The following is a 12,115-nucleotide window of genomic DNA, read 5'->3' as shown; positions in this document are numbered from 1 at the left end:
CACACGTTTCCCATTTCTCTTTTTTGTGTCTCTTCTAGTGACGCGGCGCTTTCGTTGGACTAAGACGGAAATTGGCGTCGCACGTGGCCGAATTCACAGCCGCACCTCCCTCCTGGCTAGCGATCCAGGGGCGCTGCTCAATACGTAACCCCACCACGCTGTGGACTATAACCAGCAGTCGATGGACCGTGCTTTCAGCTGTCCGTCTGCTCCAACTTTGATACTTGTGGGGGGTACGAAATTTGTGTGGCGTTTTTTGAAGTGCATGTTTCACAGAGGTCTAAGTCCATAGATCCACCATCGAGCTGGCCCCTGTTGTCAGGGTTTCATTCGGACCCTAGGTAGAGGGCCTGTCTCCGAGGCAGCCACCCAGCATCTGTCAAACGGATACTGGACGCTGGACGTTCTTCGTCGTCGGTTTTTTCTTTTTAATTCTGGGTCCATCCCTAAGTTATGTTTTCGGGACTGATATAAAGGTTTAGTGTTTACGTCGTCTTGGACAGCTAATGTTCCAACAGCTGCGATGGCGAACAAGGCGGTCCTAGCTCTCGCACTGCTTCTGTGCGTCGCTTCAAGTGCGTTAGTGCAGTCCACAACCGTGCGACATGAGTCTGCTCTACGCGCAGAAGCGGAGACCGGCTTGCAGACCTTTCAACACGAGAGATCCAGAGACACTACACAATCAGGGGCGACGTTCGAGGATGTTACTGACGGTAAGGAAGAAAGCCCCGTTTGTTGTGGCACTACGTCGGACTGCCCTGTGAACGCGTGCCGAGAGTGGCAGTGGCGCTGAATGTTTGGTTCATTTGTGTATTCAGCTGCACATTCGGAATCGATTGAGGGAAAAGAAACGTTAGGCGAACGCATCTGGTCTGAGAACTGCATTTGGACTAAAATGTCGCGCGTTAATGGTGGCCCCGGATTCAGTGGGGAAACGTTTTGGTTGCCTCAGAAAAGTCTTCATAGTCGACTCAGCGCAGCTGTTACTCGATGGCCTTTCTCAAGCACTTCCGCCGAATCAGGCAGAAAACTGAGATATGTGTGCAAGCATATGCTGGTTCTTCCCGTGCTCATGAGCCTGCTGGTTGCCATACCCTCGGAAGGCGGGTGGTGACGGGCAGTCGAGGCGCAACCCAGCAACCCAACTTCCGGGCTCGAGTCAGGGGATGGACGGACAACCGGATAAAATGCTATAAGAGTGCTATGCGTCCGTGGAGCTGTAAATGTTAGTGTGTACAAGTGTGTAAATGCATACATACACTGCAATGGCTAGTGCAGTTTATTTGTGCCACGGATACCGGGTGAGACCCGAGCTCACACATCCTTCGTACGCACGTAGATACAACAAGGGTACGCGTTGGAGGGAAGTTGTGCGGCTAGATTCTGTAAGCACTGCGGAATTTTAGGCGGAAGTTCTACTCGCCGACCCGGTGGCCTTCTTGTCGGCCCATCATTGTTTTTATTTCTCGTGTTAATGTGTGATCGTTCCAGAATGTCTCACGTTGCACAACAAGTTCAGAACAGCAGGACTTGACGTTTCAGTGCCGGAGCTCGTCGCGAACGACACAGCACGTAAAGTTGTGCTAGAGATTGTGAAGAAGCGAGCTGAAGACAACTGTTCCTCACAAACCCACTCGGAGGAGGCTCGTAGAGCTGGAGTGCGTGCGAAGAAAAGAGATTCACCTGAACACCCTGCTATGTCAAGAAATTGACCTGTAGCGACGATCCCCCGCGGATGATGTGTTCAGCAGGCGGGGGGCGGGACGGGTTCAATTGCATTGGTGGAGCGCCCGAGTGTGGAATATCCGTTACTGTGTCATTTCTTTGTTTGGTGCTTAGTGGCAAAACACAGTCTCAAACAGACCTAGCACTGCAGCATGTACAGACCGATCGAAAAGGATGTGTGTGGGTGCACCACGCTCGCTGTGACTAAGTGATAGACTGCTTGTTCGGGAACTGCCGCTTAGTACTGCACAAAATATGTGTTCCGTGCGCGGAAGAATGGTGCACAGTCTTAGTCCAACCAAGGGGGCCTGCTCTGTTTTTTGTGTTTAAGTGTAGAGGGCGACCAGGGATGTGTCGGTCAAGCTGCAGACGAAAGAGTGAAATGCGTGTTGTTTTGTGATGTTTCACTTAGATTTAGAAAATAAGTTACATGGTTCTCTGTGTAAGTGGAGTGCCAGGTGAACAAAGGTTGCCTTCCCTGTGCTGTACTGCAGTTGGGTGAGAACATCTTCTTCGCGAACGACGCATCCTGCGGAGTCGGTGTGCAGATGTGGTACAACGAGGTCAATCTTTTAAAGGGAAAGTAAGTTTGTCCAGTGTATCCGCTAGAGGGGGTTTTCCGAAGACTGTTGTTTAGTTTCCTCATAGCGAGCGTGAAGAGGATGTTATGCTGGACGAGAAATATGTCCCGCGTATCAGCACCAAGAAGCAGCTGGCTGTGATTCGTAGCATGCAAAGAATCGTACACGTTTTCGCTCTCAAGGAGTCATCTGCACTGATTTGCTTCAACATACTTTACTGCGTGTTTTGTCTGCAACGCCTGCGCATCGACATCGTTGAATTTTTCGTCGTGCACGCGGTTTTAAAGGGTGTCGGGGAGTATCCCTGGGGGTCAGCTGATAAACTTAGTGAGATTTCCACCCTATTCTCTGAAATGCAAGAAGATCCAGCTGCAAAACAGCAAGTGGTAGAAGTAGATGATGTTACACGGACACTTGAGAACTAGGCGCAGAAGCAGTCGCTAATTCGGTGAACGTGGTCCGGCTTCTTTGCTTCCGAGAAATCCTAACTGTACCCTCTGAAGACATGAGGGGCATGCATCATCGTCTCGCGGGAGGCGCGATAGTTTTCAGAGGTACCGCCACAACAAGTTGATCTTTTTTTGGGCTTAAGCGCCCGTCCGATTAACTTCGGTTCTTTGAGGAAATCGGATGCGAAACTTGATTGAAGTACATTCTCAAACGCTTGACGCATTTTGTCTTTTTAGGTACCCCGGAACCGAGTGGAACCGACGGGGAGCCATCGGCCACTTCACCCAGATGATGTGGGACAGCACTACTGGCCTCGGGTGTGCACGGACAACAAGTTGCCCAAACTGGAATCAACTTTTCTGCGTTTACAAACCCGCAGGGAACTGGATCGGAGTAGCGCCATTCTCGTAAGTACTCGTCGTTATCCTCACACGCAGCGGTGAACATTTTTGACACGGTGCAGGAAAACGTAACACGTGGCTATGTGTGTGAGTTAGAACGGGAACTATTTCTAGTTCATTGGGAAATCTTGGCATTGCGCGCTCTCTTTCCTGATTGGTAGGAGTTTGGTGATGTCCACGTGGGGATATCGCATGTGAGACATTCACTGTTCGCGCTCCGCACCCGAACTCCGTTGATCCCGTTGAATATACTTTTTTGTTGTATGTCTGGTTTGCCATGGACACCTCTTTTCAGGGAAGCTGTTTGGATGTCGATCATGAAACGTGACGGTCTGTCGGGCGCCATGTCGATAGCCCAAGTTAGCACAGGAGCTTTGGCGATCGCGGTTAGTGCGGTTTTTCTGGTTCTTGTTGGGTGAAACAAGATGAACCAAGTGACCGTTCCTAACCATTTTGGCCGTCCTAACGGAAATTGAACGCGACTCATTTACACCGGTTATTCGACTGAGTGTCAGGTACCTTTTAGGTCGGGGGCTGCGCCAGGAATGTGCCACAAAGTGAACGTCTGATTGGCTGCTAGATGCTTTCCCCCAGGTTTGGCATCTTCCAGTTTCCTCTTCTGGGCTGACTGGGTGAAAATAGTTTGTCGGTGACCTGTGAGGGACCTGTGACATGTCAAAATTGTTAGGCACAGTCTTTAAATGAAGTGTTTCGGTATGTCAGGAGGCGCGGAACTGCAGGCGGCGTGGTCGACATCCCGTCGCAGTGGTTTCTGCATGTTGGACACCGCGTGGTCGGTTTTTTTATCCTGGCATGCTCTTCCGTCAGCGCCCGAGGCGGACACTTCCAGGGCGTTAATTTTTTGTTTAACGCGTTAATTGTGTATGCTGACCCGTTGGTAGACCAGGTCGGGTGTACAAGAATGCTAAGAAACAGAGAACTATCCAGAAGGAGCAGCTGACAGAGACGTTAGCACTTTTGGGGCCCCAGTACAGTGGATCTTCTTCGACCCTCGGACACAAGGTTCATCTCAGACTGCTCCCAGCTGTCGGGAACGTAGCATTGGCGGGACACCTGATGCTCATGAACTCGCCTTTCAAAAAAAGGAGTCACTGTGGTTAGCGAGCACAGACCGAAATGCAATTTCACAAGCCGTGGACGGTGCAGGTGGCATACGGAATTGCTGTAGATCCCGCGTAGCTACTGCTTGTGCACTTCATGTGACCCAGCTATGCATTTTGATGAAATCGACCCGCTCTTTTTGACAGTGATACGAGATATTGATACATGAATCGAACGCCACGACAGGTGCTTTGTTCGAGAAAAGCTGGCAGTCCGATCGTATATTTCGTTCCAGGGACCGTACCTTGAGTACTAGCGTGAATGATTAAGAAACTGGTTTGTTGGCAAGTTATGTAATCATCAGTAGTACTGCACCAGGAAACGAATACGCAGCAGCGTCGTGTGCCAGTTTAGAATCTGGAGCCCCAACGCGTGATGGGAAGTCGCACCATACAAGGGATTCGTTTGGCCTTATGCAATGAACTGGTTAGAGATTGATATTCTAGCAGAATAGAGAACTGTTTTAACCAAGCAGAGAATATGTCGCGGAAACGTTCGGAGACATTACACGTCAACAAGTGGATAGAGCCAGTGCACACATGACATCTGAATCACGAAAACCGATAAAAGTTTGTCTCCTGTCCCCTTAATAGCTATGGAGGATGTGGTATATACGCTTGTACACAATGGGTTTATCTTGGTGATACTTGTAGACCCAAGTATGTGCTCCGTCGTGGAAGTTTTCTCTAGCTAGAAGAGGCACAGGAAAATGGGTGAGAAAATACCAGGCTTATGTCCCACCTTTGTCTGCCAAAATCGGTCCGCGCTAGACGACAGGTAAGCTGTGCGTGACAAGGGAGTCACTATTCTATCGCGAGTCGCGCGCCACACACATTCTGCAGCTTTTTTGCTGCCCGGAGCTGCTGTTTCACACGATTGATAGCTGGACCGATGATCGCGTAATCACGGCTGTGATGAGTAAGATATCGTCACGCTCTTGTCGTTCGGCAACGACGGTACAAAAACAGACGCAAAGTTTGCGTTCGCTCTCGCCTTGATTTTTTCGCGGGACACCAATGGCAATTGCCTCGGAGCAGCCGACCATTCTCCGGCTTGCCAAAAAGCATTACATGCGGAACCGCTGTGCGTGTTTTTTTTCTGAATCGTCTATATGCGTGGTTGAATCGTGAATCTCGACTAGGACGAGAAGAACACACCCCCGGTTGTATGCCAATATTGTACAGGGAGACTTCGGGAGGTACCTACACATGTAGCAACTGCTCGAATGGCTTCTCGTGCTCCCTGCCACTCAAAGGTGTATGACTTCTTGGCGTTGGTATTTTTGCTCTTTCGTAAATTTGGGAGATTTTCCTCGGGGAAATAGCAGGTTTGAAATACCACTTGCGTTAGCGATTTGTCAGCGCTACGCTCAAATTGATATGCATACCCATACCTACGCACATACACATGTTTGAGGATATAGTCTGAACGAGTGTGTTCAAGATTTCTCTTCCCTGGTAGGGAGAGAATTGTATTTCCTGCCAGCTGGGAGCAATGGCAGCTATGAAGGTAGGAGGGCAGAAGGCCTGCCTGTTGGTTTCTGCGGCGCTTGCGCTACTCTGCATGACGGGCTTGCCTGCACCCTACACAATTGTCTCGGCAGCCTTGTTTGCTTCTGAAGGGTTTTCTGTGAAAGCATCTGACAACAAAGTACAAAGGAAAAGTGGCGGCACTGGCTGGGCAGGCATCCGTACAGGGTTCAGGAAGAAAGGGAAGCTCTTCAGTCTGGCTGAATCATCTCCTGATGATTCTGATGACTCTGCGTCGCCGGCAACGAATGCGAGCGATCCAGCTCCTGAGCAAGGAAAAGGAAGGTCCACTGAGAATAGTCGTGCAGCAGACAAGACAGGCGTATCTTCTAGCTTGGAAGGATTCAGCTTTGACGACAATCGCTCTCCCGCTGAAAAAGGTGCCCCGCAAAATCGCCAAGAAGCTCTTCTAGCCGCTGCCGTCGGATTCTCCTTGACACTTCGCCTCCTCGAACAGAATGAAGAATCTGTAATCACCACTCCCGGTGTATTAAGCAGTGTTGTCTGGGCGACCGAGGCTCTCAACAACGTAGCCAAGAGTGACGTGGGTGAAGATATGGATATGCAAAGACTGGCGAAGGCGACGGACCATATCGTGCAAGCTATTAATAAACTAGAAGTAAGGAATCACAAGCACCGAGGTAACGATTGGATGGCAGAGAACGCAAACATCTAAACTGTCCGTTTTGCTCCACTCTTAACCCTTTTCCTCTTCCAGACTCCGTGCCAATTTGAATGTCTTTGTCTTTCGATGCCCTTCGGTGAAACTACTTGCGGTCTCAGTGTCACTGCGGCTCCTGTTCACGGGTTCGCAACAACTGTGTCAGCTCCACCGCGATGCCGAGACTTGCTTCGAATTCCGTCTTCACCAGACAACTTCTTACCCTTGTCACTTGTCCTCTGAAGTGTCCCACACCGTTCACAACTTGTTGCTGTGCTAACCTCTTTTCCCTCACTTCACTCGACCGGCCTCTGCGTCCCCATCTCTGTCAGTTTTTGCATCATTGCTTTTTCTGCTTTCTGATTGCTTTTTCCAGTTGCACTGGGATTAGCACGGTGCAATTTGCAGTCGAGTACGTCATGCAGCAGTCCGAAATTATGGCGGAAAGAAGCGGAGTATCTCGTGGGGCTGCTCAATGTACGAGTTTCAGCACCAGGAGACTGAGACTTGTCGGTTTTGTCCCGAATCTGGTTTTGTGCGAGTGTCGGCTGTGTGCATTTGTTCCCTGTACAGGATGTGTTCAGGGCCTGGGCGGACTTAGAACGTAGTGTACGTGAAGTGGGTGACATTTTGTCAACCAGTGCCACTCATAATGAAAGCTCGGGTCCTCCAGACTCAGCCGAAAGCTCCAAAACAATCGGGAACCAGTTGCTGCAGCTAGGTGACGAGTTAAAAATGTTCACGTTAGCGGAAATCTGCACTGCAACGGAGCGGAACCCTGTTTCTGCCGACACATTCACACCTCCAACACGGTTCCCTGAACTTCCGCAGATACAAAATGCCGATCACTCCTTTTCGGCAACACAGGAACTGTCTCCGGGTCACGAAGATAGCGACAGTCAAGGTGGTACCTCTCCTCTTTTCAATGCAACAGAAACTACCGAATCGCATAACCCCACCACAGATGTCGGGATACCCCCCGAGTTGGTGGTTCCATCTCCCAATCCCCTGCAGTATGTTTCTACTCAACGAAACTCCACCATCTCCGAGTCTGCAAATGTCCTCGCAAGCAGCGCCCCTCAAGCGGAACCGGTGGTAGACCAAAACGTGACGACAGTCATCCCCCCTGTCTCTTTGATAAATTCCGAAGTGGAGTCGACTCCAGACGACAACAATCCTGCCTTCTCTGCTGCAGCAAACAGCCTGTCCACTGTAACAGAAGAGCAAGAAGTGATCTCACATCTCGCACGTACTCAGTCGAGCAGCGTCACTCGGCCAATTCACAATTTCGCTGCGGCTGCGCTGCCTTCCCAGCCGAGCTCTGCCGTTTCTGCTCTTGAAAATGCTGTAAACTCGTTCAGCGCGAGCAGCGTCCCCGTGAATACTCAAGGGGCGGTTATTTCGTTCACCGAAAAAAATGGAGAGACCTGGCTGCTAGAGAAAAGATCAGACAACGAACGCTCTGAGGAAAGCAGCACCCGACAGGGAGACGAGGCTGGGAGCTCGGTGGAGCAAAACGAGGAAGCTGCCGCTGAAGCTCAGGTGAAGCAAAATGGTGACGACGAGACAAGGGCCGCCGATAAGCTGGAGGAAGAGCCAGGAACGGGGAAGGAGGAGCAAGATGGCTTGACAGATGAGAAGAAGGAGGATTTCATCGAGGACTTTGATTCTGGTAGCAGCGCGCCTCCACTAAAAGTAGACGGAAAAAGTGAGGAGGAAGACCATCATGGAGGCGAGGAAGGCACACAACACCAGGATGTGGCAGATGAGAGAGCTAAAACAGAGGACATTCCCATAGAGTCGGCTCGAGTGTCTACGGAGACACGCACAGGTGGAGGGTATCCCCCGACTGTCACCGAGAACAATGTGTCTACGGATCCCGTTTTATCTGAGCAGTTGTCTTCACAAAATGGACAGGAACATTCGCGCAGCACTGCCTACAGTAGCGCAGACGGAGCAGAGACGCCGAAGGAGCGATTCGTCTCCCATACGTCCAATAGCAACCGCGAGCCTGGAAGGGGTGAAGCAGAAGAAAACAGTCTGGCTCTCGGAGGCAATGTACGTGGGGAGGCGGATGTGGCAGCGGCGACTTCTCTTCCTCCTGCCTCAGTGGAAGACCAGTTCACCGTTTCGCAAGAGCAAGACGAAAGCCTCACTGCCATGGTTGTTGAGGATCACGGAAACGCCTTGGACGCAGCGGACCTGCAGTTAACAACACCGGATACAGTTAGCAACGAGGACGGCCAGTCCGTGAAAGAACAGACGACACACAAAGAGCCAGATCATACACATTTTCTCACTGGAACCCCTTCGATACCACGCCATGAGTTACCGGAGAATAACACGACTTCTGCCTCAGATAACGGGAACGAAGCGACGGGATACTTAAACGAAGAGAACCATGGAAGTGCATTGGAAACCAGAGTTTCCCTTGATGGTTCGTCGGACGATCTGACGGTCGTTCCGGGTGACCCGAACATATTGGCATCGGCTTCTCAGGAAGTCCTTGAATCTGGACCAGAGCCAGACGAGCATGCAAGAGGAAGTCCAATGGAGATTCTCTCCGGCTCTGACGCAGAGACGCCCCACGTGCAGCTCAGGTCTCCAACAGTTGAGATGAAGGAAGCGATCGAAATCCGCAAGTCGGCAGCAGAAGTGATGCCTATTGACAGGCTTGATCCTAATCCAAATGACCACGGAAAGGATTCCAGCGACAAAGTGTCAATGGTGGATGGTCTCCGGACGGACAAGCAAGACCTTGCTTTGGAAACGAATGACTCGTCCGCTTCCGGAAACAAGACTTTTCTTTCCACGGCTCCGCCAGAGGTATCTAATACGAAGCCGGCAGGCGACTTTCTTCATACAGAGCACCTTCTCGACAACGGCAACGAGACGAAGAACGTGTTTTTAGCGCCAGGGAGTCACCTAGAGCATGCATCCACACATCGGGTACAAGGATTTCAAGAATCTGATGGCCAGGAAGATGAGATAGCAGAGCAAACGACCTCTGCGTCAAGAAGGCCGTCTGAGCAGACTGGCGGCCAAGCAGACGAGTCCACGAATACCGTTGGAGGGAGGATGTCCCAGATCGACGCAAACTCCCGAAGAAAACGCAGGGATGGAATTGCAGAACTGGGAGAGAAAAAGTCTGGGAGAGGACAGAGAGAATCCAATGAAACTGCAGACAAGGAGGGTTCTTCAGATGATTTTCTTCCAAGACATAACAAACACGGATCTTCCTCGAGGGGAACAGTGAACGGCAAGGAGCCAGAGCCTGCGGAGGAGAGAGAGACAAAAGACAACGGCCCATCTGACGAAGCAGGCCAGAACACAGGGGAAGGAGAAACCGACGAAAAAACGGACGGGTCCAACTCGCAGATGGCTGAATCAGAGGCCACCTCCGATAGAACCGAGTCAGACATCGACAAGTTTTTGAAATCTGAGAACCTTGCCGAGCTCATGAAAGCAAAAACTCTGGAAGATCTCCGACGGATTCTTGGACCGTACATGAAGGTGACTATCAAAGACGCCCTGGCATTCAAAGAACTGTCTGATAAGCTGAAGGATGCGGGAGTGAAGGAAGCGGAAATCCGAGGCATGATGGCAACAGAGAATACACCCTGGCGGGCTTTTGCTATGAAAATTGGTCTCTCTGAGAGGTCAACTGAAACTCTGGAGCGGTGTTTGTCGAAGCTTGTTCGGTAGTCGCACATGCCGGAGTAATTTGGACAGGTATACCCTAGAGAATTCGTTCGGGTGACCTACCCGTATACATGCATGTCTATTCCGTATGCAGACGAGTCACATAGGCATGCCGTCTCTTTGTACATCAGTTTGGAAGGATCGCAGAAAGTGACAGAGCACCTGGGTCCTTGTGCAGACAGGTCCAGCGAGCACAATGACAGGCATTTTCGCACTGGAAAATTTATCCCATCAATCTCGGTTCCTCCTCAACACTTGGTGAGCACGTACCCTGCTGAGCGCTTCATGGATTATTCATAGGCTATCCAAACGACTTGCCAACATTCACGCTGTCTCCCGTGTAGTCCTTACTGCCTGGTCAGTAGTCAGGCTGGAGGACGCATGCATACGCTTTTGCCAGTAGAGAATTTGATCGAATGATGGGAGTGTTTAAACGAAGGTTCCAACGGCCTGGCTCTGTGCTTAAATTGGAATCAGGGAGAAAAAGGCCTGCAACTGTGTGTTCAAAGGCTCTCTCTACACTATCGCGTGGTAGGCAAGCCGACTGGCGCGCACGATTTCCAAATGTTGAAGCTTTATGCTGTACAAAAGGGAGCATAGCCCATAGCGTCCATGACAGGCACATCAGCCAGTTGTCAAAACTATTAATCGTATGCTGTCGAGCCTTGTATTGAGGGTTTCAGAGGCTGTCGCTTCTTTTGTGACCATAGCGTTGATTCCACACACTCCGTCCATCGAGGTCCAACACGACCAAAATGAAGTCCCTCGAAGCAGCACTACAGAGGATCACCAGTATTCGAAGCAGGCGATAAGTGGACTTGATCTCGACTTGAATCGTCGGCGACATCTCACATCAAGACTGTGAGTCGCTTCGCTCTGTAGGCGCTGCAGTTACAGTAGCTGCACCTGGTGCTTGTGGTCCAACACATCGTTTTTTTGGCTCCAAGCATCATTGCTTGTGGTCGAGAAAGCCTGAATTTCATTAATAAATGGCCTTACTGCTTGTTTCGTCAAGCATAAAGGGCGCCTCCCCTCACGTACTACAGGTCAGAAGTTCGGCGTTTCATGCGCCTTAGGGTGGCTTGAAACGTATCTAAAGAGGGTCAATCTCCACAGCTTCAAATAGCGTAACTGTTTTCGAAGCAGAATCAAATGTGTGCCTGTTTTCAATCTGCGGTAGATTCTCAAGCTGCTGTTTTTATCTGGATCACGGCGCGCGGTTCGGTGGCCGTTTCTTCAAGCACATTCAACCGCCGCAGAGCCGTGTGAGCGTGAATGGCTAAAGGGGGTACGGCGAGGTGCCATTTCGCCCCTGAAGACGTCTCTTCCCTTCTCTTTTCCAGAAAAAGGCTGAAACGTTTTACAAAGTTTTCACAAAGAGCCTCGCGTGCAGCTTTGAGTGTTTCGAAGGGTCCTGAATTGGCTGTGCTAACCAGACCCGACCACCCTGCGTTACGTAGGAGATAATAGAAGCCATTTTCGTTCTCAGATTCGAACAAACATTCCACGAGAGGTCTTCTCCCACGTCGTAAACAGACCTCGGCAGGTCGACGGTTGTCTGGCTTCGGCTGTACCCACCACAAGGAGCTCGGTGATCGACGCCGTTTTTCCTGCTCTAAGTACCGGACTTCACGCGTGCCTTTTCTACATCGTCCTTGGACTTTTAAAACCATCACACAGATTTGACAGGGAAGAGCTAGCAAGCGGTCCGAGGATCTGTCTTCAGAGAAAACGTCTTTCCTAGCGCGCCCCTGAGCTTGACCGTTGAAATAGTTGACGAGTCCGCATTGCACACCTCAGCGGTGCGCTTTGAAGTTGACCCCAGGCCAGGGCGGTGAGAATCCACCGAAAATTTCGGGCGTGTGCCCACATTTCATTGAAATGAACCGGTTTTCGCAGAACCTTGCGCTCGCGAATGAATAATTCGTTCTTAAAATCCTCATT

General features: G+C 50.7%; 2 protein-coding genes across 2 annotated transcripts; both read left to right on the top strand.

The window, feature by feature from the left end:
* Positions 1 to 180: 180 nt before the first annotated feature.
* Positions 181 to 4,386, top strand: TGME49_239890 (SCP family extracellular subfamily protein). The gene is made up of 5 exons (XM_002366587.2): positions 181 to 713; positions 1,492 to 1,658; positions 2,220 to 2,308; positions 2,993 to 3,163; positions 3,453 to 4,386. The coding sequence occupies exons 1-5, from the start codon at positions 524 to 526 to the stop codon at positions 3,574 to 3,576; spliced, it is 741 nt and encodes a 246-aa protein (XP_002366628.1). The 5' UTR covers positions 181 to 523; the 3' UTR covers positions 3,577 to 4,386.
* A 1,387-nt stretch (positions 4,387 to 5,773) lies between these two features.
* TGME49_239880 (hypothetical protein) lies at positions 5,774 to 10,627 on the top strand (the record flags this gene model as incomplete). Its single annotated transcript, XM_002366586.2, has 2 exons — positions 5,774 to 6,427; positions 7,043 to 10,627. 2 exons carry the CDS (start codon positions 5,774 to 5,776, stop codon positions 10,172 to 10,174), a joined length of 3,786 nt encoding a protein of 1,261 aa, XP_002366627.1. The 3' UTR covers positions 10,175 to 10,627.
* Positions 10,628 to 12,115: the final 1,488 nt, after the last annotated feature.

This window comes from Toxoplasma gondii, chromosome VI (assembly GCF_000006565.2).
Source record: "Toxoplasma gondii ME49 chromosome VI, whole genome shotgun sequence".
NCBI classification, from domain to species: Eukaryota; Apicomplexa; class Conoidasida; order Eucoccidiorida; family Sarcocystidae; genus Toxoplasma; species Toxoplasma gondii.
Note: the sequence above shows the minus strand (reverse complement) of the source record. Positions and strands in the feature narration are given on the sequence as shown.